The 27,749-nt window shown below is 37.9% G+C and overlaps 1 protein-coding gene across 1 annotated transcript in view; it reads right to left on the bottom strand.

The window, feature by feature from the left end:
• The window catches only part of LOC108330540 (uncharacterized), a 76,844-nt gene that overhangs the window by 704 nt on the left and 48,391 nt on the right, over positions 1-27,749 (bottom strand). Inside the window, exons 34-62 of the mRNA XM_052871764.1 lie at positions 27,036-27,701; positions 26,550-26,756; positions 23,897-24,000; positions 23,107-23,402; positions 22,894-22,969; positions 21,758-22,456; positions 21,325-21,643; positions 20,651-20,809; positions 20,367-20,530; positions 14,636-14,816; positions 14,296-14,562; positions 13,989-14,195; positions 13,472-13,526; positions 13,103-13,233; positions 12,470-12,967; positions 11,567-12,370; positions 11,394-11,470; positions 8,424-8,877; positions 8,230-8,316; positions 6,233-6,388; positions 5,960-6,144; positions 5,094-5,615; positions 4,690-4,867; positions 4,441-4,586; positions 4,235-4,361; positions 1,876-2,097; positions 1,412-1,768; positions 509-667; positions 133-420 (exon numbers count right to left, since the gene is read on the bottom strand). Coding sequence (XP_052727724.1) covers positions 133-420; positions 509-667; positions 1,412-1,768; positions 1,876-2,097; positions 4,235-4,361; positions 4,441-4,586; positions 4,690-4,867; positions 5,094-5,615; positions 5,960-6,144; positions 6,233-6,388; positions 8,230-8,316; positions 8,424-8,877; positions 11,394-11,470; positions 11,567-12,370; positions 12,470-12,967; positions 13,103-13,233; positions 13,472-13,526; positions 13,989-14,195; positions 14,296-14,562; positions 14,636-14,816; positions 20,367-20,530; positions 20,651-20,809; positions 21,325-21,643; positions 21,758-22,456; positions 22,894-22,969; positions 23,107-23,402; positions 23,897-24,000; positions 26,550-26,756; positions 27,036-27,701 — 7,791 coding nt within the window. The remainder of the gene's footprint in view (positions 1-132; positions 421-508; positions 668-1,411; positions 1,769-1,875; positions 2,098-4,234; positions 4,362-4,440; positions 4,587-4,689; positions 4,868-5,093; positions 5,616-5,959; positions 6,145-6,232; positions 6,389-8,229; positions 8,317-8,423; positions 8,878-11,393; positions 11,471-11,566; positions 12,371-12,469; positions 12,968-13,102; positions 13,234-13,471; positions 13,527-13,988; positions 14,196-14,295; positions 14,563-14,635; positions 14,817-20,366; positions 20,531-20,650; positions 20,810-21,324; positions 21,644-21,757; positions 22,457-22,893; positions 22,970-23,106; positions 23,403-23,896; positions 24,001-26,549; positions 26,757-27,035; positions 27,702-27,749) is intronic.

Below are 27,749 nucleotides of genomic sequence, written 5' to 3' on the forward strand. Positions count from 1 at the left end.
TCATGTTTTATTTAGAGTCCGTTGGTTTTCCAACAGTTTAGGCTTGGTGTTCACTAGTTAAACAATTGCTTGAAGAACTAAAAACATATAAAAATTAGAGTATAATAAGGAAACATACGAAATAAAACATACCTTTGATACTCCTGGGCCATATGTGTTCAATGCATGCTCAATAGAAGAGTAAGCTTGAAGAGCTTGACGAGTTTCTGGGATGCATTTTATAATGCGATGATTTTCTTTCGTATCCAATGCCCTAGACTGCAAATACAAAATGAGCCTTGAGGGGGGACCTTTCGGGTTGTCTTTTTTGCCATGAGTGAATTCCATGGTACCAAGGTCATCCCACAGAATATCCCACAATATTGAGCATGGATCCCGTGCAGGGCTGAATTTCCTCTGAGCAATAATATTGGATGGTTGCTGACAATGATAAAGATAAAGATTGATAAGTAACAGTTGGTTCAAGAAAATAAGGTTTTACTCATTGTTCTCAATCACGACTACATACTTGCAATAGTATGACTCTTCTATGCGTGACCATGAGAATTTTTCCTTTTGGAAGCATGAAGTGATCTTCATAAGCATCTGATAAGGCAAACTTTCCACGAACTTTGAACAGATCAACCTGACCAAAAAATGAACCTGATTCGGCCAACTGCAGTATCACCTTCAAGACAGAAGTATGGCTATAGTCAGGAGTAGGAAAAGGAAATGAGGTAAATTTCATTGATAGGACTATTTACGAGCGCAGTATAATCAGTAAATTACAAATCAAAATATTTTCATAACATGGCCATCCACATAATTCACGTTCTCTCTCACTAGCTGCTAAAGTATCTCCTGGAAATACAGTGGTAACAATTTAAGGATAACAACTAATGAAGCTCAAAACTGGTAATATTGAAAAAAAAATTATGTTTTGTCACTACGTTAATAGTGAAGATGATAGTTTAACAAGAAATCAAGGGGTGGGGACTATAAAAGTCTAACATTATAGTTATTCTCTAATGTCAGAAATGGTCATTAAAATAAATAAGACTTGTTGAGTGAACCCTGAAACTCTTTAAGGAACAGAAGTACTACTTGAAAGCAGGATCCTCAATTACATTAATACAATTCCAGCTTTTGCTTTTCAGCCTATAAACACAACATCTGTCAAAAACATGTACAACTTAGAATAAAATTGTATAAAAAATTCGAACATTTGTTTCCTCAAAACTGACAGAATGCAATAGCTCTTCTTTAATCTTCCCAGCATATGCCTAAACCACTGTCTAGAATTTCAAGTAGAATTAGGTTTCTTTGTATGGAACTTATCATTTACAATATTTTATGATTTAAATCTAAAATGTTAAAATAAAAAATAACAAATGAACTTTAGATCTGCCATGGCAAGTTCAACCCACGTTACCTGTCCTTGAGCTTTGTACTCATCATATAGTGTAAGCAAATTATCACCACTTATAACACGAGGCAGTCTCCTCCGAAGAAGTTGTTCATCTGATGTTATAGCAGACGCAATTTTCATTCTCATAGCATTAGCACCTTCAGTTGTTTTTGACAGAAGATCCAAAACTCCACTCATTGGCTGCGCAGCTGCACCAATAATTCCCTTCCCAACACCCTGAACAAAACCCTCAACACCAGAAGATTTTGCTCCTTCCAGAGGTTTTGTTAAAATGCCAGTTACCCCTCTGAATAAACCTTTAGCGAATGCTCCACCACCCTCTCTTATTACATCACCAAAATCCTCCACACCTTTACTTTCCTGCAGTTATATTGAAAGCAGATGTTAGCATTATACTATATTAAATGTCTAACACACAAAGCATGAGAACCAAGGGAAAAATTGCACAGGAGAACATCCAATCAAACCTGTCTCTGTCGACTTTGAATGAATTTTTTATCCATAGACAATGCAGCTACACCTTTACTCATGTGTCCAAGTGCACTACTTGCATTGCCCAATATATCCACACCTGAGAGAAGCTGAAGTGGTTGGCCTAGAAGATCTTTTCGGACATTTGAGATAGCCATGCTAATCATAGAACTCTGCCTCATGCATACGTTCTCATTAAACCTCTGGTTTATCCTAACCTGGTTAATAAATAAATATTTATTGTAATAATTATTTCATGATATTCCCGTATCCTAAAAGTGAATAAACATTTGTATGGTACTATATCACAATTAGTTAAACATTGTCAGAGAGATAAAAAAACATCTGGAATATTATTATGTCTTATAATTTATGAGAGTATTGTCAATCATTTCTATTTACTGCAGAATTGGTGTTTAGCGATTTATACTTAATCATAGGTGTTGTTAATAGGATATCAAGTGTACTACTAGAAGCTGTTAAAAGATTCTAGAGACTTCTCTGGAATTATTACTATGGGGTTAGAGTTCTCTATATATAGACGCTGATGTAGGGTTTCAAATAAATTAAATGAATCAAAATCTTCTTTCTTACATATTAATCTTTTCAAGTTGAAATCAGAAAAATCCTCTTTTAATGTTTTTAAAACTTAATGTAAAGACTGAGATTCAGGACACTTGTACCCAGTGCTATCAAGGCAGCACCATGGCCAAGATTGGCAGCGGTTTTCCGACCTGTCGCCACAACAAGGTGGTGGCGAAACGGATTTCCCATGATGGTCCATAGCGTCCGCTTTTTGCATACCGGCTGGTGGTGGCGGAACGGCAATGGCAGAAGTGGGGGTGTGGAGAAGAAAAACAACAGCCGCATCACATGATAGGAAACCCTAATTGCACCAACCTTATTTGTCTTCTGTGTTTAAAACAGTTAAAAATTGGGTCAGACCCAATAGAAATTGAAAACCCACTCTAATTCACACATCTTTAAAACACTTTTTCTTATATTTTTTTCAGTTGCCCTAACTTACTGCCACCAATAGATACCGCTGCCACCACTGCTTACCGGTCGTTGTAGCCGTCAGCCGCCGCCAGCCAAGCCTATTTTTTTATATTCATTTTTTTAAAAATTTTTCTTCTTCTTACTATAATTATTTTTCAAAAAAATACCTATTTTCACTGTAATATCATTACTTTTGCACTAGAATTATATGTGGTGGTATTATATTTCTTTAGAAAGCAATGTTTCCACCATAACTCAGTTTTCGTTATAACTTTATAAAGGATTTCTGAGTCTCCGATATTTTCTGTTATAACTTTACAAAAGATTTTTGAGTCTCCGATATTTTCTGTTATTTGATATCGATAACACTGCTTTAATGACAGACCATAGACCATATGACCCCTCATTTATCTCTTTTAACATCATATGTGACCATATGACTCCTTATTCATCTCTTTTAAGATCATATGTTTCTCCTTTTGGTAACCACAATGGGACTCGTAGTATTCCAATAACTGGACGTGGTAATGTTTCTCTATTATCACCCCAAAACCTTAAAGATGTTCTTTGTGTTCTAAAACTTTCTAATAATCTTATTTTCCTTCGAAAACTTACCATATGACTCCTCATTGATCTCTTTTAACATCATATCTTTCTCTTTTTGGTAATCACAATGGTACTCGTGTCCCAATAACTTGACGTGGTAATGTTTCTCTATTATCATCCCAAAACCTTAAAGATGTCCTTTGTTCTAAAACTTTCTAATAATCTTATTTTCCTTCAAAAACTTACATGTGACCAAAATTGTGCTATAATCTTCTTTTCCACTCATTGTGTTTTTCAATAATGGGAATGATAGAAGGGGGTGTTGTTAATAGGATATTCAGTATAATACTAGAAGTCGTTAGAAGATTCTAGAGATCTCTTTAATTACTATAGGGTTAGAGTTAGAGACTGATGTACTCTTTTGAATAAATCAATTGAATAAAAGTGTTTTTTCTTTCATATTAATCCTTTCAAGTATAGGAATTAGCTTTTTTTTTTTCTTTCCTTTTTTACCTTGCTGTTTTACTCTTTATACACTAGTTCAATCATTTAAATAATATATGAAAAAAATCTTGAGATCGTACATCCATGCTTTATATTTACTTGTATAAAGAAGATAATATTTTATGAACCTAGTACTCAGTTGTCATTGTCTTGGTGAAATTTAATCACTTTGTGAAGCTTACACAATGTACTCCTGGTTTGAAAACAAATGAGACATAAGATTGACAACTTGCATTCAGCAAGTACAATGGATTTTGAAAGTGGTTCACCAATTAAGGTAACGTACAGAGTAATTAAAAAACTTACAGGCATATTTTCTGTGTTGCCCAATGCAGTCATTAAGGATGCCCAAAACCCAAGAACACCCCTTGGTCTTTGACTTGGTGACATAGCCATTGACACTTTGAATCGAACTTCCGAAATGTTAAGTACACTGTAATTCAATGTAATGTTATATGCAGTTTCAAGCAAAACCACAAATATAATGAGGCATTTCCAAGAGTCTGACATACCCAATTTGAATGATTGGATCAACCGATGCAGCCGTTGTTTGAGAATCATACAGCCTACTGAGCTTCACCTGCTGAATCATTTCATGAAGACGCCAAATAATAGGTTCATGAATATTTATCAAAAAGGCAGCAGAACTTTCTGGACCCTGCTTGCAAGAAACCAATATAAAATAAGTGTCATAATTTATAAACTTAAACATTGACATTTTTCTTTTCAGAATAGTAAATACAAGATCGCTTGATGCTCACATGAAGACCGATATATGGATAGACACAAAGATCCACTGATCCATTTGACTGCATTGTAATGGAGCACTTCAGGATATAGTCAGTTTCTGATACAGCTCTCTGTGGCCTGAAGAGAACTGGCATTGGAGTTAATGGCAGCTGGTTGTCCAATTGTAGCCCACACATTCTGACTTTGAATCTGGAATAGGATTGAAATTGAATTTCAAAATCAGAATGGTTGTACAAACCGGATAACTACACAGAAATAGATCTCTACAGTTAATTTAAATCTTCTGTGATAAAGTTGTCTTGGTTGACTAGATAGTTAGATCTACCAGGACACATCAGAAAATAACTAATGGAAGATAAATAACCATGATGCAAGTTCTAGCAAAACTCAAAGATACAGCTGTTGCAAATCTTACCGACTAATTCCAGAGCCCAAACCAGTTGAATATGCCAGAACAAGATTCTGAACAGAGAGATACATAATTTCCTCAGGTGTATGGTCAATAATAGATATTCCAAGCTCAGCAAGATCAAAATTGATGTGGAATTCACAATCTGTAATTGACATTAGTTGTTGCTTTTGAGAATCATTCATTGATGATAAATGTCTTCTCGGAGCTCCTGTAGGTTCATTTTCTGGCAACCAATCACTGATCTTAACAACATTTGATTTTTCTTCCTTTACTATAGTAACGCGCAAGGCTCTAGTTGCTCCATCTTCTACATGAACAGGTTGGTGATCAGAAATTTCATCAATATCATACTTAAGTGATTTCGCTGGGTCAGTTCCATCTACCAAGAGTTCCAGTAAACGTCGTCTACCAAGATCTTCCCACAGAAATGAAGCAGCAGAATGTGGAAAAAGCAGCTGCCAGGAATCACTAATACCTTCAACTTGACGAAAGCGAATGGGCAAGAACATAGAGTGATTTTCAATCCTGTGAACATAAATACAGTTAGAAAACATTAAAAAGCTAAATAACAAACATCATACTTATGAAATGTGTCCATGAAAATTTTGGTCTTGACTCTAACAAAGACAAGATCATGACAATATAAATAGTTGAAGAAATGGGGAATCCACCATACTTCAGATGTTAATAAAACGTAGTGGGTTCGATTTCAGCTTAAAACCAAGTGACCTAAGGTATTTAAACTGCTCCCCAATAAATGAGGCAGGAAATGCATGCATACAAGTGAATTTCTATATTACCCTTCCTCAATGTCGAAAAATGAACATAGTATTATGATGGTTCAAAGGGAAGAAACTAAGAACAAAAACCTATAAGGACTTGATAGTGAATCTGGACGAAAAACAACTTCAAAACGTGATCTCTTGGCACCACTTCTTACTGCTACCCTTATTTGCATTGGTTCATTTCCAACATCTTTTTTCAAGCTAATGCGCATTACACCTTCATAGCTTACACTAAACGGTGTACTCCATTTGTAGCCATCAATCCGCAACTGAATCAACATAGGATCCTTAATGAGATATAGAAAACAATACAAATATGGAAGTTAGACAAATATTTTGAAAATTAATAAAACATACCTTCAAAAGTTCAACTCTGGCTGATAACTTCCAACCAAAAGGCTTTGGACGATCAGTAGGATGAATCCATACAGCTGACTGAGTATCACATTGCTGCAGGCAGATACTACATCCAAACCTATTAATGAACATTGTGTGAGGTTGGAGATGAACAACCTGTACATTAAATAGCTTAATAGTTAGTTAACCACAGCTCAAGTTTAGTAATAATATATATTAACCCGAAAAAGATTTAATTGAATGAAACAATAGATTTTATTGAATAGATTCTTTGAAACAATGCATCAACATCTGTATATTGAGATTTATAACCCTAAAGTAATGATTATAAAGATTTCTAAAATCTTTTACCAGCTTCTAACAACACACTTGTAACTAATTACAATATCCTACCGTGGTTAGTAAATCAACACTCCCATCAAACTGGTGAGTGGATATCTATCATTTCTAGATTGCATGTGAGATCATAAAATGGTTCGGTGGGAAGACCTTTAGTAAATAAATTTTCTGACTAAAGCCTAGATGGGACACAAGAAGGATGATAAGGCCACCATCAAATTTTTCTTTAAAAAAGTGTCAATCTATTTTTGTGCTTGGTCTTACTATGCTGAATTGGATTGTGAGCAATGATAATAGCTGATTTATTATCACAATAAAGAGTCATATACTCTTCACAATCACTTTAAATCACTAAGAATAATTCTTAGCATTAACAATTCACACACCTCATGTGCCATAGCTCAGAATTCTACCTCTACACTAGAGATTGCAACAACATTTTGTTTTTTATTTCTCCACGTCACCAAATTTCCACCAAAGAACATGCAATATCTTGTGGTGGATCTCCTATCTGTGACAAACCCTACATATCCTTTCTGGACTTGTCATTAAATATTGAAGGATTTTGTTGAAATATGGGAGCAAATATTGGACATTTACTGTAAAATAAATATAGATTTTTGAATAATAAATAAATATAGCTAAATAACAAATTCCATAGCCATGTCATGATTATGGAACCTTCTTCATGCCCTGATTTAAACAGGTCATCCCTTTCACCAGAAGCATCATTAGTCAAGTGACTGACCTTTCCTTTCCCTTTGAAGATGGTCTTAATGAGTTGAGACCATGTGAGATAATCACGTCTATTTAACCTATAAGTAAAATGAACATTTTGCAATCGTCCAACGTTCTGGGGCTTGTCTCTAGTTTCCTGAGTAGGGTTCATGATTTTAGTCATCACAAGTAAGCATGATCAAGGTGCTAGGGAGAAGATGAGAATTTTGTAACAATGAAGGCTGACATCATGACATAAGTCATGCAGGAGTGAATACTGCTATTAGGCTTCGGTCCCACGATAAGAAGCTCCCAAAGATCAGGAGCTTTGATACCATCTCAAGTTTCTGCTATTTTATTTTGAGATACATTAGATTTATATATACAGAAAGCTAATAACAATTTTAGGAAATCAGGAAAACATATTCTAAGGGACAAATCCCCACGATTATGGGATTGTTTCTACATATTCACAGTTTTGAAATATATAGGTTGGTATTGAACCATGTGATATTAAATAGCCAATCATAATAGGAATTTCAAAAGCTAATGTTGGAGATTCTTGGTTACAGTATATATGTGGGCAAATTCTCAACATACAAGCCATTTATGAATTAGGTTTAACACACTTCCTAATATGATATCGAAACCTCTCCTAGTGAGGTTTGTTGAGCCTATTGTACCACCTACTATTGGGGGCAACTATCAGACTACTCACAAATATCTAGTCCCATGCATGAGACTTCAATGCCTTAATGTGAGAGGATGTGTTGGAGATCTTATATTGATTAGAAATAATGTCAAATTAGAGTATATAGGTGAAGGTAATCCTCGTCTTACAAGCTGGTTTTGTAAGGATGGGTAAAGCTTAAAACCACTTCCTAATAGATAATCGAAATGATTTTGTATAGGCAAGGAACTATATATAGATTATAGACAACCTTTGTTCTGTCTGAAGTCATGTTCAACACTGCTGAAAGCTTGTAGTAAGATCCATCAGAATCGAAAGCTTTGACATCAATACGTTCCTGTGAGAGTTTCAATGAACATTAAATACCATGGGAGAAACCTGAGGAAATACTTGCACACAAGTCAAAAAGATAAAGCAGTTGGTTATCCCATTTTTAAAAAGCACCTTTTTTTCAAGTTCAAGCAGAGAAATCCCAGAGCTGTAAACTTCAGATGACTGCATAGAAACAGAAATTCCCAGCCTAGGTGATAAATATGTATCTTTAGGAGATTGAAACATTGTACTTCCACTACGCCCAACATAATCTTGGGGCGAAAGCATGCTTGGAAATGGACTATTGTCTTCAATTACTTCAAGCACTTGCAGACTTCTTCTTGAATTAGAATGCCTTCTATCTAATGAGCTTATGGGATTTTTCAAAGCAGTCTTGGCAGACTTAACTGCCCTAGAGAGTGAGACAGAATCCATCTCTGCATTTTCCAGAGGTTCTACCTCCACCACACGGTATGCCAAAGATAGAGAAGTATCATTGACAATCCAATAAGGGACAAAAAGTCTTAACATTTTTTGAGCAGCACTAGTCCCACCCATATCATGTTCAATGCTCACACGTAATTTCCTGAAAAATTATGAAGATAATCAATGCTAAAATAAAGATTATTTTAACTAAATAAAATGAACATTGTCAACATTATATTGAACAAAGAATCTGTTAAAAAAGAATAGCCAACACTTTTTCACCAATACATAACTCTGGAAAAAGAAAGAAGAAAACATAACTCTGTAAAAAAATTGGAAGGAGGAACAGTGGATTATTTACTAAAATTTACACAAGAAAATATACCTTTCCCACATTCATCTTTCAACCTGACACAACAAGCACATAATATAAACCGGAACATTCATTTCAAGAATACAATCCTTGTGAAAAAACTCCTTAACGGAGTAAACTATTTCTAATAAAAAAATATATTGTTGTAGATGCTATTTCAACTAAAGATATAACAAAATTATAATATACACGTATGTGAAAACTTTACCTAATAAGTCAGATTTGCAATGTTTAGGTAGATATAAACTCACTTTCTAAGAGTCTATATTATCGAATCATTATCATATCACTTGCAAATATCTAACCCATGCTTGGGATGTCCCATCTTCGGTGAGAGGGGATTTAGTGAAGATTTTACATTGATTAAAAATATAACCAAATTATATTAAATAAGTGGAGTGTAACTCTATCTTATAAGCCGATTTTGTATCATTGGGTTAAACCTAAACACAATTTTTAAGAATGCTTTCTTGCATGACAATCTTGACATATAAGTATACTTGATGGATGGCACAACCACCCAGTTTAATTACTCAAGGGGAGTGCTCTAATATGATTTGTTGCTTTCACAAATCCCTTTATCATCTTAGATAATCCTCCTTAATATAGTTCGGTTGCTTTTAGATTGTTGTACAAAACCATTGGAGTTCTCATCAAACAAAACCATAGAAATTGAGTTTAATGGCGGTGGTGCTACTGCAAATAAGGGTCAATATCAAAGACTTGTGGCAAAACTTATTTCCTTAGCTCACAACAAACCTAACATAGCTTATGTTGTGAGCCTAGTTAGTTAGTTCATGCATAATTCAAGGCTGTGAATAAAATCCTTCAATATTTGAAAACAAGTGTAGGATCGGTATTGTTGTTCAAGGGGAATGAAAAATAAAAAATGGAAGTGTACAGTGATGCAAATTATGCAAGGTCTATTACAGATAAGATATCCAACTTAGATATTCATGCTTTTGGGTGAAAATTTGGTGACTTGAAGAAGTAAAAAACAAAAAGTTTCAGCAAGGTCTAGTGCAAAGACTGAATCCAAGCTGACACATGGGGTTTGTGAATTGTTATGACTGAGAATTATTTTGAACGATCTTAAAGCAACATGTCAAAAGTCTATGACTGGGTATTGTGATAATAAATTAGCTATTAGTGTAGCTCACTATATAGTTCAGCATGATAAGATCAAGAACATATTCATTAAAAAAAAAACTAGATAGTGGCCTTATCACCTTCTGATGTCACATCTAGGCCTCAGTTATCAGATCAGTTTATAAAGGTCTTCCCATAGAATGATTTCATGATCTCACATGCAATCTAGGAATGAAATTTCCATTCAATAGCTTGAGGGGAGTATTGAGTCAAGAGAGAATATTTTGTTAAGCTACAAGAAGATATTGTAATTGTTGGTAATAGTAGATTATTAGGATAAAAAATATTCTCAATATCTCCATAGTACTCATGAAAAATTAGCTTCAAAACCTTCCTATTCATTTAAGTACATTTTTATTATTACACTTAGAGATTATGAGAATGTAATTGGTTGATTCTTATCAATGAAATTATTCTCTATTTTCTTACATAGTTCAAGTGTAATTATTACTATTGTGCTCTTGTAAGATACTAGAGATCTCTTAGTAATCATTACTTTAGGTATAAAGATGCTTATGTACTGTTTCATTTTTTCAATTCAATAAAATCATTTTCTCTTGTACAGATTATTAAGATTGACTCTCATTTCCATAAGGGAGAAAATCTAGTCAGGAGATATTTCCACAAGCTTCATCAAATTTATGATCAAAAGAAACTTGGTACATATGATTTTATATTCTAGGTTGTGAGGGAGTGTTGAGAATTAAAATAATACATTTTGTTCACTATTATAGTCATGTTATATTTATTTTAGAGGAGACAATATTCTTTATTCATGCATAATAAATGTAATGAGTATATAAACTTTTATCCGTCATGTATTCAGTCACAAAGGTATTCAGTCTAAATTTTTGTTTTCTATATTTTAACATATATGTAGACAATGTTATGCTGGAGGACAAATAAATATTCATGTTTACGTTTTCATTACAAAAGAATATAACATATTTAACAAGTTATAGTCGTATTGCTGTGATGATATGATAAAGATAACACATCATTGATGTATTTCAAGGAAAAGTACTGCTCAAAATCTCAAATAGTCAAAATACGTTATTGGAAGAAATGTTTGTATAGAATTTAATACATCACAAATGCGAGTCACTTCAAATAAATTTATACAACTTACTTTGAAAGAAAAGCAGATTACATACCTTTTACTTTGCTGGTGAATCATCCAAAAAGATGAAACATGATTCGAGAAAGAAGGATCCAGCACTAGAATTGGGTCCTGGGCAGATGAATCAAGTAAAGAAGTCTAACCATATGAGCTAAATTGCAAAGCACAGACAATTTAAGACAATTTCTTTAAAATAAAAGTTATCACCTTTTCCATGACCCAGCCACCCTCCACTCTCAAAGTAATATACAGTGGCTTCTGTATATCAGCTGAATAGATATGTACAGTCTGACGAGAAGATACGACACCATGATGTCGCTCAATACAATTTCCTTCCTTTATTTTCTCTGAGATTGAAAATTCAGCAGGACACGGTAGTCGGTTCTCCAATTTCAAAGGAGAGCTGATAGATATTCTCCAATCATATACAGGTACATTTAATTCAGTATTGAGAACTGTGGCATCTGTACTCACACTAAACCACAATTGTTTACCTCCACTATTAGGATTACAGCACACAAGTATATCTTTTTTCTCGAGCTCATTAAGCTTCAAAGAGGCATTGGGTGTTACAGCAGTTAGTCTAGAACCTGGATCTAATAGGTTATCTTTGCTATATATATAACTTGAACCAACAGCAATAGCACAACCCCATGAGTACGAGGGCTGAGAGTAATCAAATTTAGGTCGAACTTGCAGGCAATGATCAGAGTCCTTGGATGTACTTCTCCATGATAAAACAGCAGAAGCTCCAGGGTGCACAGTACTTGCTCCACTCTGCAAGCACTCTGTACCTTGGTCAGAAAAAGACTGTCTAGTACGAACCCAACGTCTTCGACGCACAACATCAGAGGCTGATTTGGTTGAAAACAGTGAAGAAGTAGGAGGCCATCTTAAGCTTATAATGTCAGGCCCATAAGCCCAGCCTTCCTTGTCAACATATTGAGACTTATCTATGGACCAACCTGAGGACCATTTCCACCCTTGAGGAAGTGGAGGTTCAAAGAAATCCTTCAAAATGATACAAGTGAGATTAGGAAAATAATCATAATCATGGATCTTACTTGAGAGAGTTAACTGGTAATAACTGAAATATACAAATATACCAACCTTTGATGAGTTTGAGAAATCCCTTGTGCTCCAATGTCCAGGATTATCATTGTGCATACCTGGCCAATTGTTACCCCAACCAGTTGACGGCTGGTAATACTGATTTTGAAAGACTTCTTCAGTTACAGTACTAGAACTGTTTACTCGAAGCAAGGGACCATGAGTATGAGATGCATGGCTTGTCATAATATTCAAAATAACATCTGAATCATTCACTACTGTAACAAGACCCCTGAAAATTACATGCTTCTTTCCATTTTTCATCACAACTTCCATACCAATATAGTCCTTCTGTAATGATACTGGAGTCACTGAAAGTGGAAGCAACGATCTGATACTCACCCAATCACTCTCTAGGCTGAGCCCCACCCAAAAACCTATGTCTCTATCATCATCATTCTCACGTTCCATATCACTTTGAAGGTTGGCAATTTTGTTTCTTTCAAAATAAGAGGTTGAAACAAAGAGACATCCATCATGCATGGCTTCAACATTTTGCTGAACCAGAATAAGTGAAATAGGATAAAAGTAAATAGAAAATCCTACACACTTAATGAATTTATTTTTTAATAAAAATAAAAAGACAATTAATAACATTTAACAGATAAAAATGACTAAATTATAGAAACTGACCAATGTACTAAGTGGATATGATCTAATACTCTGGGCATCATTTGCTGGTTGAAACATTCTCACGGAAGCAACCTTCTTCAGAGTATTTGCACCATGTCCAACAGAAAAGGATAGTGCACCCACAACTTCCCCTGCATGTTGACTACATAAGTTTTGGAAAAAAAAAACTGATTTGGAAGAAAATATATAACTCCAAATAATAAATGACAACTAATGGTTGAAATTGAGATATAACAAATTACATAGAAACATTCGTTTAATTGATTAAATTACTCCAATGGATTCAATCAATAGCATTAGACTTTGTACAAACTAAAGTCAACAAGACATGCAAGATATGCATCACAGAATAAGTCATCAAAGAATTACCTTTCCCAGCTTTTGCTCCAAGATTTGTCACTTCTATTTCCAACTTAGCAGGGGCCTGTAATGAATTTCTCAATGTAATAGTAAATGCAGTCAATACCTACAAAATTTAAATGGAAAAATGCAAACACCTTATGCACTCACACACACATACATTGGGTGTTGGGAAGGAAAAAATGTGGACTGAGCAAAAATTCCAAAAACCTCAAGGGATGACCATACTAGAGCTTGTGTTGATACTAAAGCAGGTCTAAAGTATAGAATTAAATGTACACAAAATTGTGGATCCAAGAATTAATAAAATAGAGAAACCCCCAACTGGATGGATGTATAATGACAATGTAAATATATGAAAATAAGTGTTGCTTAATAAAAGTAACATTTTCTAAAGTTACGGCATTATTTTCAAGTTGGCCAAATTTTCAGCTCAAAATCTTCCAATAAAATTTTCAGTTATTGAGGAAATTGGAAAAAAAAAATGAAGCAAAATTGTAAAAATAATCGATTAAAAATGCAATACCTTTCGGGGGACTTCAAAAATGAAAAGTTCGTTCCACTTTACTCTACCTTCAACCTGATCTTTAATTCTTGATAGAACAGGCTTCACACACTTAGTTCTTGCACTCTGGGGAAAAAGCTTTTGCTGTTCTGATGCTTGGTTGTCAACAAGAAGACGCAAAGCACAGAAGATGTTATGGCTGTTACCATCATCAATGATAGGTAAGCCCTACAAAATATGAAATGAATTGGATTCAACATTCTGGGTAGGGAGGAAAATCAGGAAGAAGATTGGAATTATGTATAACTCATTTTCAACTTATTATGACCTTGGCTTCAAGTATCTGTACAGCAACATAATAACGTGCTTCCCTAGATTCATTTGCTACATTTAACCTATTTGAAAACCTTGGAGGTGGAATCCAGACAGAAGCACAATTGCCATGCTGTAGCTTGTCAACTGTATCTACAGCCTGCTCGACTTTTTTGACAAAGATATCACACCCAAGTTTATTTTCAACTACCACCGTCTGTAAGTCATCCTCATCAAGTGCAGAAAAAGTAGTATTTTCTCCATTGCCTTGACCACCAACCTCCTGCAAATCCAGACAGCAAGGTTAAAAGTTGAGAGCTTTAAAGGATAAAAGGATAAAGGATTTTTAATTTTACCACATTTGGCTTCGATGTTTTCTCTTCAAGCTCTAACTGTTGTCTCCATGAAAGAATGCTTCCCACAAAGGATTCAAGATTTGCCGCACTAACATTTACATTCAAGATACTGGTGGCTGAAATTCGAACTCTCTTCCCAACTCCAGATGGTGATTGTGCATTGGTGTCAAAAGTTTCAAACCTAAACAAGTTAGAAAATAAACATCTAATTAATGGAATATTGTTAGGGATTTCGGTAGGAATTCTAACACACGCACCGTCTTACTCTCACGAAAAACCAAGTCACCGAATAAGGAATGAGAAAAGAGTATGTATTCACCCGAAAGGAAACTAGTATACAAAGCATTCCAGGAGCCTAACCTCCTTCACCAGTGTTAAGACCGGTCACAGATCAACAAATGTCTAACCAACCCCCTTCAGATACAACAAAGAGGTCCTTATAACAGCCTCTTTCCCCCCAAAACCCCTTAACTGTCTTGCAGTTAATTCCCAACTGACTTAACTGTCTCACAGTTAAGTCCAACTCCCTTAACGGCCTCCCCGTTACATCTTCTGTTTCCCCTTTTTTCTCTCATAAACCCTCCATTCTCTAACATTACTCCCCTCCTGAAAACCGACCTTGTCCCCAAGGTCAAACTCGGGAAATTGTTCCTGCATCAAACTCCGATCCTCCCATGTTGCACTGTCTGCCCCTCCTTCTTGCCATTCAACTAAAACCTGTTCACGTTGTTCCTCCTCATGCTGCTGGACCCTTCTATTCAACACCTTATTTGGCCAGCATGTGTATCCCCCGACTTGCAAGTCTGCTGGCAGCTCAGCTTCCACCTGCTTTGTCCCAATCGCCAACTTCAACTGGGACACGTGGAAAACCGGGTGAATCCTTGCTGTCGCTGGTAATTCTAATCTGAATGCCACCTCCCCTATCTTCTGGATCACTTTGAACGGCCCATAGTATCTAGCCTTTAACTTCGAATGCAATTTTACCGTCATAGACGTTTGTCGGTGGGGCCTTATCTTTAAAAATACCCAATCATCTACCTTAATGTTTATCGGTCTCCTCTTACGATTTGCTTGCTTTACCATCGCGTCTTGCGCCTTCGATAAATGGTATCGCAGCTGCTGTAATGCTTCATCTCTTGTCTGTAATTCTTGAGCTACTGCTTCCACCCTTGTTTCCCCCGGAATAAACCTTGCCAGCGACGGAGGTGCCCTCCCATAGACCGCTTCAAACGGGGTACATTTGGCGGCTCCTTGATAACTGGTGTTGTACCAGTATTCTGCCCATGGAAGGACCACGGCCCATGTCTTAGGTTGCTCGGAACAGAAGCATCGTAAGTAACCCTCCAGCACCCTATTCAACACCTCTGTTTGGCCGTTCGTCTCCGGGTGGTATGCTGTGCTCATCCGGAGATGGGTTCCCTGCATCTTAAACATCTCGCTCCAAAAGGCACTGAGAAATAAAGGATCCCGATCACTCACTATGGTCTTGGGAATCCCATGAAGCTTCACTACCTCTTTTACAAAAGCTTCCGCGACAGTTCGGGCAGTATAGGGATGTCTGAGTGGTATGAAGTGCCCGTATTTACTCAGTCGGTCGACAACTACCAATATAGCGTCCTGGCCCTTGGATTTTGGGAGTCGCACAATAAAGTCCATGCTGATGTCCTCCCATATAGCTTGTGGAATCGGCAGTGGTTGCAATAATCCTTGTGGGGACGCCGTCATGTATTTGTGTTGCTGGCACACCAAACAGCGACTGACATACTCCGTCACTGATTTCTTCATCCCTTCCCAGTACAGCGACTGTGCCAATCTCCGGTAAGTTCTATAGACCCCCGAATGGCCCCCCGTCGGGGTGGTGTGAAACTCCGCCAACAATTTCTGTACCCACTCGGATTGTGCCGGAATAACCAGCCTCCCCTTGTAGTGCAATCGTTCATTCTCAAGGGTGTATGCCGGGTATTTGTTGGGATCCTGGAGGACTCCTTCTCGGATTTTTTTCAAGTTATCATCTTCCTCCACTTCTCGCATCACATCCGGAAAATCTTTCCAATATGGTCTGATTATTCCCATTAATTCACCACCCCCGTCATCCCCTTCAGTCTCATCCTTGTTCTCCAACTCCTCTCTACCTTTCCGTGATAATGCGTCCGCCACCCGGTTACTGGCTCCCGGTTTATACACTATGTCGAAATCGTAGCCGAGCAGTTTGGCTATCCAGTGTTGCTGCGCTTGTGTCGTCACCCTCTGTTCCAACAAAAACTTTAGACTTCTCTGATCTGTATACACCACAAATTTGTGACCCAACAAATATGGACGCCAATGTTGCACCGCTAGGGCCACCGCCATCAACTCCTTCTCGTAGATCGACTTGCCCAAGTTAGCTTCCGATAATGCTTTGCTAAAGTAAGCAATTGGTCTCCTTTTCTGGGTGAGCACCGCCCCAAGTCCCGTGCCCGACGCGTCGCATTCTACCTGGAAAGGTTGCGAGAAATCCGGCAACGCCAACACCGGTGCTGTGGTCACCGCTATTTTTAATCTTCCCATCGCTTCCCGGGCAGCCTCCGTCCACACAAAATTCCCCTTTTTCAACATCTCAGTCAAGGGCTTGGCTATCTTCCCATAGTCTCGGATAAATCGCCGGTAATATCCGGTGAGACCCAAGAATCCCCTCAACGCCTTCAGCGTTTTTGGCTCCTCCCACGCTATTACCCCCTCTATTTTCTCCTGATCCATCTGGACCCCTTCCCCTGATATGACGTGCCCCAAATATTTGATTGTCTTCTTCCCAAACTCACTCTTCTTCTGATTTGCCACCCAGTGATTTTGCTGTAAGCAGCTCAACACTTGCTCCACGTGTCGTAAATGCTCCCCCCAGGTTGCACTGTAGATGAGTATGTCGTCAAAAAAGACGAGCGCGAATCTCCGCAAGAATGGTCCAAGGAGGTCGTTCATGGCGCTCTGGAAAGTGGAGGGGGCATTTGTGAGGCCGAACGGCATCACAAGGAACTCGTAATGTCCCAAGTGAGTGCGGAACGCCGTTTTTTGCACGTCCTCCTTATTCATCCGAATCTGGTGATACCCAGCCTTGAGGTCCACCTTTGAAAAATACTGTGCGCCCTGGAGCTCGTCCAGCAGCTCTTCTATCACGGGAATTGGAAACTTGTTGGGAACCGTGGCGCGGTTGAGCGCTCGGTAATCTATACAAAACCGCCAACTCCCATCCTTTTTCTTGACGAGGATGACCGGGCTTGAATATGGACTTACACTCGGTCGTATAATCCCAGCATGCAACATGTCCGTCACTTGGCGCTCGATCTCTTCCTTCATGACGTGCGGGTAACGATAGGGACGTACGTTCACGGGGTCGGTTCCTTCTTTTAACGTAATCCGATGCTTCTCTTTTTTATTAGGTGGCAACCCGGTGGGTTCCTGAAATACCCCTGCATGTCTTGTTAAAATGTCCTCCAAGTCCCCGTTCGTCTCTTCCGCCCACTCTTCTCCTACTTCCTTCGCGCTCGTCCTCTCGCCCTCCAAACTCCAGACGAACGCCCAAGCCTCCACCTCACTCAACTTCATTAACTTCTCAGGTTCGACCACCCTCTTATCCAACTTCGGATCGCCCTTAACAACCACCCTTTTTCCTGCATGGTCGAACGCCATGGTGGACTCCCGCCAGTTAAGGGTAATCTCCCCCAGCTTAGCTAGCCACTCCACGCCTAGGATCATGTCGACACCTCCCAGGTCGAACAAGTAAAATTTTTCCCCTATCGCAACTCCCCCCATGTCGACCACTACCATCGGACAACATCCGCTGGTCCTTTTCTTACGTCCGTCTCCCAGACTCACCTGGTAGGGAGGGGTGTCCTCCTGTGCCAACTGTAATTCCTCCACCAACCGTCTACTCACAAAGTTGTGGCTGGCACCACTGTCAATCAATATCAGCACATCTTTTCCTCCCACTTTTCCCTGCAACTTCAATGTTTTAGGTTGCGTCAGTCCACCAGCCGAGAACGCCGATAACTCCATGCCGGGAGGTTCTGGCTCTACCTCTTCCCCTTCCACATCCTCTTCTTCATCTTCGGCCAGTATCACCACCCTTAAACTCTTCTCCGGGCACTGGTGCCCTGGGCTAAATGGCCCCCCACATCTGAAGCACCTTCCTTCTTCTCGGCGTTTTAGAAACTCAGGATAGGGCAGGTTTCTTGAGCTTCTTCCACGGCCATCACTTCCTCCGTGCATTCCGCCTCTCACCAGACCGCCTCCCGTAGTGCTGTCACGTCTAACGGACCCGACACTCTCGGTCGGGGTTGTTCGCATCGTCTGGCTCTTCGGCGGATCGGTTCTTACCACCCCTGTTCCACCTCCTGTCGTTCGTCCCCATGATGGCGGGTTCCTGGATGGCGTCCACCCCATCAGACCTAGCCCTCGTAGAGCCTCTTCGACGTCTCGTGCTAGTTTCATAGCCGTCATCAAGTTTCTTGGGTCGTGGGGTCTCACCTGGCATCGCAATTCCTCCCGTAAGCCCGCCAGGAAGTATCCCAACAACTGGTCGTCCGAAAACGCTTTCGTCTGTCCGGCCAGAGCTTCAAATTCCTTCACATATTCCTCCACCGTGGCTGTTTGCTTGATCGCCGCCATCCTCTCAAAAATACCACCCCGGTATCGACTCTCGAATCTGATCAACAACGCTTCTTTGAGCCCCTCCCATGTTCGGACGCTCGCCTTTTCCTTCCAAAATTTAAACCAATAACCGGCGCTTCCCTCCATACTGATGTGAGCCAGTTCGATCTTCTCCGCCTCCGCCACCTTCTGTATCTCAAAGAATTTTTCGGCTCGAGTGATCCAATTCAACGGATCGGCTCCTTCAAACGCTGGTAACTCCACCCGTCGCCTCCAATTCGGTGGGTTCTCTGATCGTTCTCCTTCTCTTTCTCCTTCGGCTCCATCGCGCCGGCCACCCCCATTATCATTGACTGAACCATTGCTCCCGTCAGAGCTTTCCCCGTTTGGCTTGCTTCGCGCACCCATCAGCCGTAATAGTTCTTGGATATCTTTACGCATCGCTATCGAGTCTTGCCTGTTTGCCGCCGACTCCGCCTTCAACCCGTCAACTGTCATCTCCAAGTGCTCCATACGTCCTTCAACTACGTTCATTTTTCCTTCCATTCTGTTCTCCAGAGCATGTAACTTTCCCTCCATCGCGTTCTCTCTCCGATTGCGATCCGGCAGGTCGGACCACTTTGTTAGGGATTTCGGTAGGAATTCTAACACACGCACCGTCTTACTCTCACGAAAAACCAAGTCACCGAATAAGGAATGAGAAAAGAGTATGTATTCACCCGAAAGGAAACTAGTATACAAAGCATTCCAGGAGCCTAACCTCCTTCACCAGTGTTAAGACCGGTCACAGATCAACAAATGTCTAACCAACCCCCTTCAGATACAACAAAGAGGTCCTTATAACAGCCTCTTTCCCCCCAAAACCCCTTAACTGTCTTGCAGTTAATTCCCAACTGACTTAACTGTCTCACAGTTAAGTCCAACTCCCTTAACGGCCTCCCCGTTACATCTTCTGTTTCCCCTTTTTTCTCTCATAAACCCTCCATTCTCTAACAAATATTCTCAACAGGATTGATTCATGACTAAAATCACAAGAAGGTACTAGACAATCAGTACCAATGTGTAATTAAAATATTGTACAAAAAAAAAATTAAATGACATTAATTACTTGAATATTCCATCAAATGGTTCCACAACAGGCTCCCATGCCTCTAAGTGTGCATTGAAGGTTGATGCAACAATTGAAGCAATCAGTACTGCATTCATCCCATGCAGTCCTCCATGGGTTGCAAGCTTAATATTAGTAATTGTAGTGTCAAATAGGGGTCTCATCTGTAAGGATAGTTGAAAATAACACAATGATTATTCCTGCATTAAAAAATATTGTTGGAGAAAAATATAGAGAAGAATGACAACTATTTTCACAGTTCACAAGAGGTATAGAAAATAAACCATTCCACATAAGCTGTCCAAAATTGTCAAGGAAAAGTATCGAAGCTTTAGTTCGGTATTTATGTTTTCACGAGTCTTGGGCTTCACAGAATCACCAATTATGTACGCTAATCGGCTTGATGGCTTTTTTAGATCAGAACGAGCTAGAAATGTGCAAGCCTGCAGACACATAGTATAATAAGTAAAATCTTTTTGTTTCATTTGCAAGGGGGAGAGGGTTGAAAATATGGTATGGAACACTAGCTCAATATGATCATAGAGTCCTGCTAAAGTGTTCTCTGCTTTCTATTTTAATAATTTGTATAATAAATTTGGCATGTGGATGCTCCCCTAAGCTAATTCCATAGAACGTGGATAAAATTAACATGCACCCCAATTGGGAAAAGAACCAAGTTTCACATGGAGTGAGATAAAGCTAAATTAGTGTAAGTGGGGGGGAGGTAACCCTTACCTTACAAATCAATTTTGTGAAATCATGTTAGATCCAAATTGTAAATTGATATCCAAGACCATTCTTATTCTATTATTGGTGCCAAACTCAATACTGCTAGGTGTGAGACTTTAGACCCAAACCAAAATTCTAAGAATAACAGAATTTTCTTAATACCACACATAAATAGAGCTTTCAATACAAAATATTTTTTTAGAGTGAACCATCGGAGGTAATTTTTAACCTGATTTTCTACTTTCCATATGCTCCAACATTGAGGAGACTTTGAACTTGAAGATCTTGAAAGAGGGACCTCATGAATGTTTGCTTGGCTAACAAGATCCATCCTTGGACAGCAAAACAGATCCAATCGTGGAGGCTCATCTAATTTGGAGACAACACATCCTAGAGAAACATAACCAGGAGGAGCTATTGGATACCAAAAGAAAACTTCATCAATCCCTTTTGCTGCAATATGGGAAACTTTGGTAAATTGAACAGGTTTGGAAGAGACATCAGGAGTGTCATTCTTGAAGATTATTCCTAGTGCGGGGGGTTCTAGGCTGAAGAGAAGAGAAGAAAGAAAAAAATTAGTCCCCAAAAAACCATTTAAGTAGGTTGAGTAAAACAAAGATGATAGAAAGTTAGAAAAAGGCATAGAAGGCAATAGGTCTAACCCTTCAGTGATGCAATCACCCAAGACAGAATAACCATGTCGTGCGATTGGTCGCCAAATGGAGACTGGTCGGCGGAGGTCACTGCCTTTGTCCCACCATATCCTTTCAAAGTTAGGCGTAGACATATAGCAATTAGTTGCTTTTGAAATGGACTTGAGAATATCCCATCCAGATGTATTTATGCTTTTGCTTGTCTGGATATTTTTATTTTCATGATCAGAAGGATAATCTGACACGGGACCTATTAAGGGAGCTCGATTTGAATTCCAAACAAGCAGATGATTTAAGTCATAACATCTGTCCTTGGGAGGGCAACCAGTGGAAGAATGAGCAAAAAATGAACCAACAGCATTATCAAGGCGCCATATGCTAAAGCCAGAAATAAAGTGACTATTTAATGGTATATTCAGTAAGCAGTCTGTATACTTTGCTGATGTCACCAGATCAGAACGTAAGCAGTGAACAATGTGATTTGGGGGTGGTTCGTTCCCAACATGAACAACACAGCCTAGAGCTGTGTACCCAGAGGGTGCAATGGGCATCCAAAGAGAACAATCATTGTCATCAAAATATTGGTCTTCACTTCCACCACGCCCTTGAATGTTGAGGAATGACCCAATAAGATGGAAACCAACTGGCTTCCTTACACGACCATATGTGTTACTAACAGCCATTACTGCCTGTGAAGGAGGAATTGGCCTGAAAAGACATGGAAATGCAAAATTAACACAGTAAGGAATCTATGTCTTTGGCAATTTACAATAGAATTCACTGGAAAAAATATTTAACATAGAATACTAATGGAAAAACTATATTATCTGTCGTATTCCAAAATTGTTTTTGGCAATTCAAAGTAATCCAATTATGAGCCCAGTTGCAACAGATACAGCATTTCAGAATCTATCCTCTTTCTCTCTCTAATTTTTAAGTATTATACAAAGCATATAGTGTATAACAATATCAAGAAAAGGACCATCTTAAACGATATTTCATGACATTTACGTGATGTGGTTTTGATGTTTGACCAAGTTTAAAACTTCCTACAAAGATTTCACTGGGAATGATCAAGAAAGTGTCTTCCAGAAGATTAGAATGCAAAAACAAGGTATAAATGAAAAAAAAAATAAAGAATATACCTTGATGTCACACAATCTCCCAATACAACATAATTTGCAGGGGCTCGAGGCCTCCAAAAGGTTATATGACCAGTCTCTGCAAAATAGTTCATTATAAGAACCTGATTTCCCAGTTATAAATGGTTCAAAAAAAATATCAGTCAAGTTGATAAATTGATTACATAAAAAAAAAAGAAAAATTGCAACCAGAAAATTGCGTAATTGGAAATAAACCTTTCTCAGACACCCAAATTCGGTCATAGTTGGTACATTGAACCAGAGGAATTCCATTTCCAAAACTTAATGCAGCAGATGCCTGACTTTGCAGATTTAGCACAAGAGAAAGAGCACTAAGTGAAAGATGTAAACAGATGTCTGTTGATAGCAAAGATATATTTGTTTTGTCTTTCACAGAAGTATATCCCCCTGAAATATCTACTGGATCTAGAATGGTAAGACCAGAACCAGCCTCAACAGTAAAATCCTTCAACAGAGCTCTAATCCAAGAGTCTTTCTCCTTGGAGGCATACCTACTCAAATATATTGAAGAAACTAACGGGTCAAGTTTCAGTCAGAAAATTCTTACAATTTTTTTCTGAAAGAACCAGCGAAAAGGAGAGATTGAACACAAAAGTTGTTATGAGAAAATTAGGAGATATAGTTTAAGAATTTCTTACCAAATATAATTCCAACTGAAAAACAATTAACAAATTTTCATAATGTCCACAAAGTTCTCATTAGCTAATGGTCTAACCCTGAACATGCATTAGGTCTGTTTGAACAAAATTTTTCATAAACATTTCTAGGAGAGAAAAATATGAAGATAAATGAAATTGACTTCTTCATAAGCTAATTTTACCTTATAGAGTCTAATTTCAATTTTTCTCTATCAGAAGTACTTACAAAAAAGCTCATCCAAGCAGGTCTATAGTCACTTTGTTCCTAAACTGAAAATATTTTTACCAAGAATTCTAAAACAGTAACTCTCCCGAGAAAATTTAACACTTTATACTATGAAACTCACATGAAACTTAGATCCAACTTTGCACGAACAAGCTTCTCACCATAAGATGAATTATCAAGAAATGACTTAGTGCCATCATAGAAGGTAAATTCAGCAGAAACAACCTAACAACAAAGTACAATAGCCATCAGAACACAATAAAATGAATAGGTTTAAAGCTAGACAAGTAGGTAAGTTCTTTTGGATTAAAGGTAAACATATATAAAGAACATTACTTTGCATCAGTACAGCAATTTGCGAGCTATTAGTGTGGACTTGGACTTAATGAAATTATGAGCTTGTTTGGGACAAACTTAATCATAAAGACTTTTGTAGGAGAGAAAATTAAGTCTAAAAAAATGAAATTAGTTTATGCAACAAACTAATCTGTACAAGCTGTATCATATGCCTTTTCAAATACTTATTTTAACTTGTAAATAAGCTAATTTTTATATTACAGACAGAGAAGTCAATTTTCTTTCTGTTTCATTCTTTTCTCAGGGAAGTCTTAGTGAACAAGCTCTAGACGCTATGCTTGGATAATTATTGATTCAGTTCAGTGCAGACTGATAGCTTAGACAAGATAAACAAAAAACTAAAGCTAGTTCTTTCAATTTAGAATGCTGGTAGGAATTTCATATATATTTTATTTTCTGCTGTTTCTGAACATCTTCAACATGACTGAAGAAGTAATAAAGGATCAATACGTTTGTAATTTGTTTTTAAAGGTAATGTAATTAGTCAAGCAGTGGAAAGAACCAAACAAAATTGCAGCAACAAATGATGCAGTTGGCAAAACTGTTTAGATTCTAGTAGAATGTACCATATGATCTAGGCTGGTATCAAACAATTTTTCTTGGTATCAACAAAGGTATAAATGTGATAGGAGTTTGGGTATTATGGGGTGCTCAAATCCCACATAGAGTGGTATGGGATGCTAGGCAGAGTCTTTAAGTGTTTGATTCTACCACCTTTAAAGCTAGCTTTTGAGGGTGAGTTCCCCCAAATGCATGGGTGCTTATTAATTGACAAAAACTATTGAAGTACAAATCCAATTTACCCAACATAAACTAACATCTCTTATCACATTTATCTTGTGGATCTTCAATATAAAAATCAATGCATTTGTTAGGCAGGCAAGACTTTATGAGAAGTCTATATTGAGATACGAAGATTTTGTGTGAAAGGAAGAGTTTGATAGGTGCCTCTACTGGTTTGCATCCTAATTTACCAGTTTCAGCTAATAAATCCAGTACATACTTTTCTTGAGAGATAAAAATACCGTGATGGGAATGAGCCATTTCGATGCCCAAGAAATATTTTAATCTGCCTAACTCCTTAATTTCAAATTTCATAATCAAACATCTTTATAAGGCTCCCATTCTTGCCTGATCCTTTTCTGTTTATCTACATAAACAATTAGTGCAGTAACTCCCCCGAAGCTGAATGCTTAATAAACCATGTCTGACCACCTTGGTTTTGCTTGTAGCCCATGGTCTTCATTCTAGTAGTAAACTTGCCAAACTATGCTCTAGGAGATTGTTACAATCCATAGATTGTCTTCATTAGTTTACACACCTTTCCCTCCTCGGCTTTAAACCAGGTGGGACCTGCATGTATCTAAAGATTTCCATGCAAAAAGGCATTTATGACATCAAATTGTTGTGAACTCCATCCATAGTTAGTTAGCTGCTAAAGACAATAAATTACTAACAATATTCATTTTTGCAACAGGTAAAAAAGTTTCAAGATAGTCAATCTCATACGTTTGAGTATATACTAACCTTGCCTTACACCTTTCTAATGTCCGATCTGGACTGTGACATTGAATACCAACCTAAATCCTACAAGATTTTATCCTTGAGGTAGATCCACCAACTCCGAAGTTTGGATCTTTTCTAGAGCAACCATTTCAACACTCATGGCATTTTTCAAATCATTACTATTCAATGCCTCCTCTTCTTGAATAACATGAATAGAGAAAACAGAGAGAATGAACCGAATGTATTTTATTAACTTCACACACTGAATCATATGTGAGTTGGTTTATTTATACATTTCAATAACTGATAGCTGTCACACTGTTATAATTACATGAAATATCAATAGAATCTTCTTAATTAAAGAAAATATATGTAGAATCTTCCTAATTAGAGAAAATGTGTTAAGAACTGGATTTTAAGCCTAACTCAACCCCACAAAACCGGCTTGTAAGGTGAGGTTTGCACCCACTTCTATATTATAATTTGGTCTATCTCTAGTCAATATAGGACTTCCAACACCCCCCCCCCCCCCCTTACGCCGAGGTATACACATCATCTCGAGCATGAGACTAGATATTAATGGGTGGTCCAATAACGGCCCGATAGCAGGTGTAACAATATGCCCAACAAACAACAAATATTGCTAGGATAGACTCTAACCATAACTTTGATACCATGTTAGGAAGTGGACTTTAAGCCTAACTCAACTTCACAAAACCGGCTTATAAGGTGAGGTTTGCATCCACTTATATATTATAAATTGGTTTTATCTCTAGTTGATGTGGGACTTCCAACAAAATGTAATTAAATTTCCTAATTATGTAATTAAAACTGTACAAGGAAATATTAACTGCAACATAAATAAAGGGATTTTGACGATATTATTCATGGAAACATGAAATATCACCTACCTGGGTCTCAAAGGAAAAGCTCTGAGTTCCATTTGAACCGCTTTGAGAGTATGTAGAAGTGCTTGATATCTGATTCACATTGTCAATGTTTTTCTCATCATTAGATGGAAAATTGCCAGGATCTGCAATGTCAACACCATCTTCACTAGAGATTGAGTAGCTGCTATCATTACTAAGGCATGCATACTTCCGTAGAAGAGAACCATTCTGATGAATAAAAAACAAAATTGTGAGCTTCTAATAATAAGCAAGTAAAATAGGCAAAGGGCGGTACAAGAAATTCTACATTGAAGTGGCTACTGGACAGTGTAAGAACAAATAAAATTTGTTGTAAAGGTGTACATTTTACAAATTATAATTAGTATTAGTAACATTGAGGAAGCCTTAGATTCCTAAAGGTGTTTTGAGGAAAAAGTAAACTATAGAACTCTCAAATATACAAAGGAAATTAGAAAAGTAATTACAGACTGAGAGGAAGCATATTACCTCAATTTTTACATTAACAAATCGCAATTTTTTGCCATGTCCAATGACTATAATTGGTCTAAACCTTGTGCTTCGAACTTCCTTTGCATCTGTTTCAACAGATAAACAAATAACCTTCCCACAACCATCATATGTATATTCATCAATGCCTACCCAATCAGCAACTAACTGTTTAGATGGAGAGAGGTGCACCACATCTTCTTTCTGCTTGTAAATTGATTCCATCAGCACTATGCTACTATTTTTGCTAATTGGATCATTCTTTGGGTCCATTATTTCTTCTCTTCCAGTTAGTGCTCCCAAAGAAGGTACAAAAAACTCAGCCACTGCAAGTAAAAAATCTGGCACAACAAGGACTCGAGGTTGCTGCACACGAATTACATATGATTGGGATGACACTCGCCACCTGTAGTCAATCAAGAACATTGTTGAAATGGGCATATCATCAATTCCAGCTTCACTGGTGGTCTTTCTAAAGCTGCCAGGGTTAAACAAAAAGGGTCCAGTAAATGCTTGTTTGGAAGCATCAACAAAAGATCCAAGCATCAGACGCATTTCAGGTTTTGTATCAGGGCGGACATCTAGTATAGAGAATTTGGGAATGGTCACAAAAAGGTCTGTCTCTGATAAAGAGGTCATACGATAAGAAACCCATAGACCTTCCATCTGTAAAATTCGCAATAATACAAAGCTGAATGAGATATGTGCATGTTC

This window comes from Vigna angularis, chromosome 1 (genome assembly GCF_016808095.1).
Source record: "Vigna angularis cultivar LongXiaoDou No.4 chromosome 1, ASM1680809v1, whole genome shotgun sequence".
In the NCBI taxonomy this organism is placed as follows: Eukaryota; Viridiplantae; Streptophyta; class Magnoliopsida; order Fabales; family Fabaceae; genus Vigna; species Vigna angularis.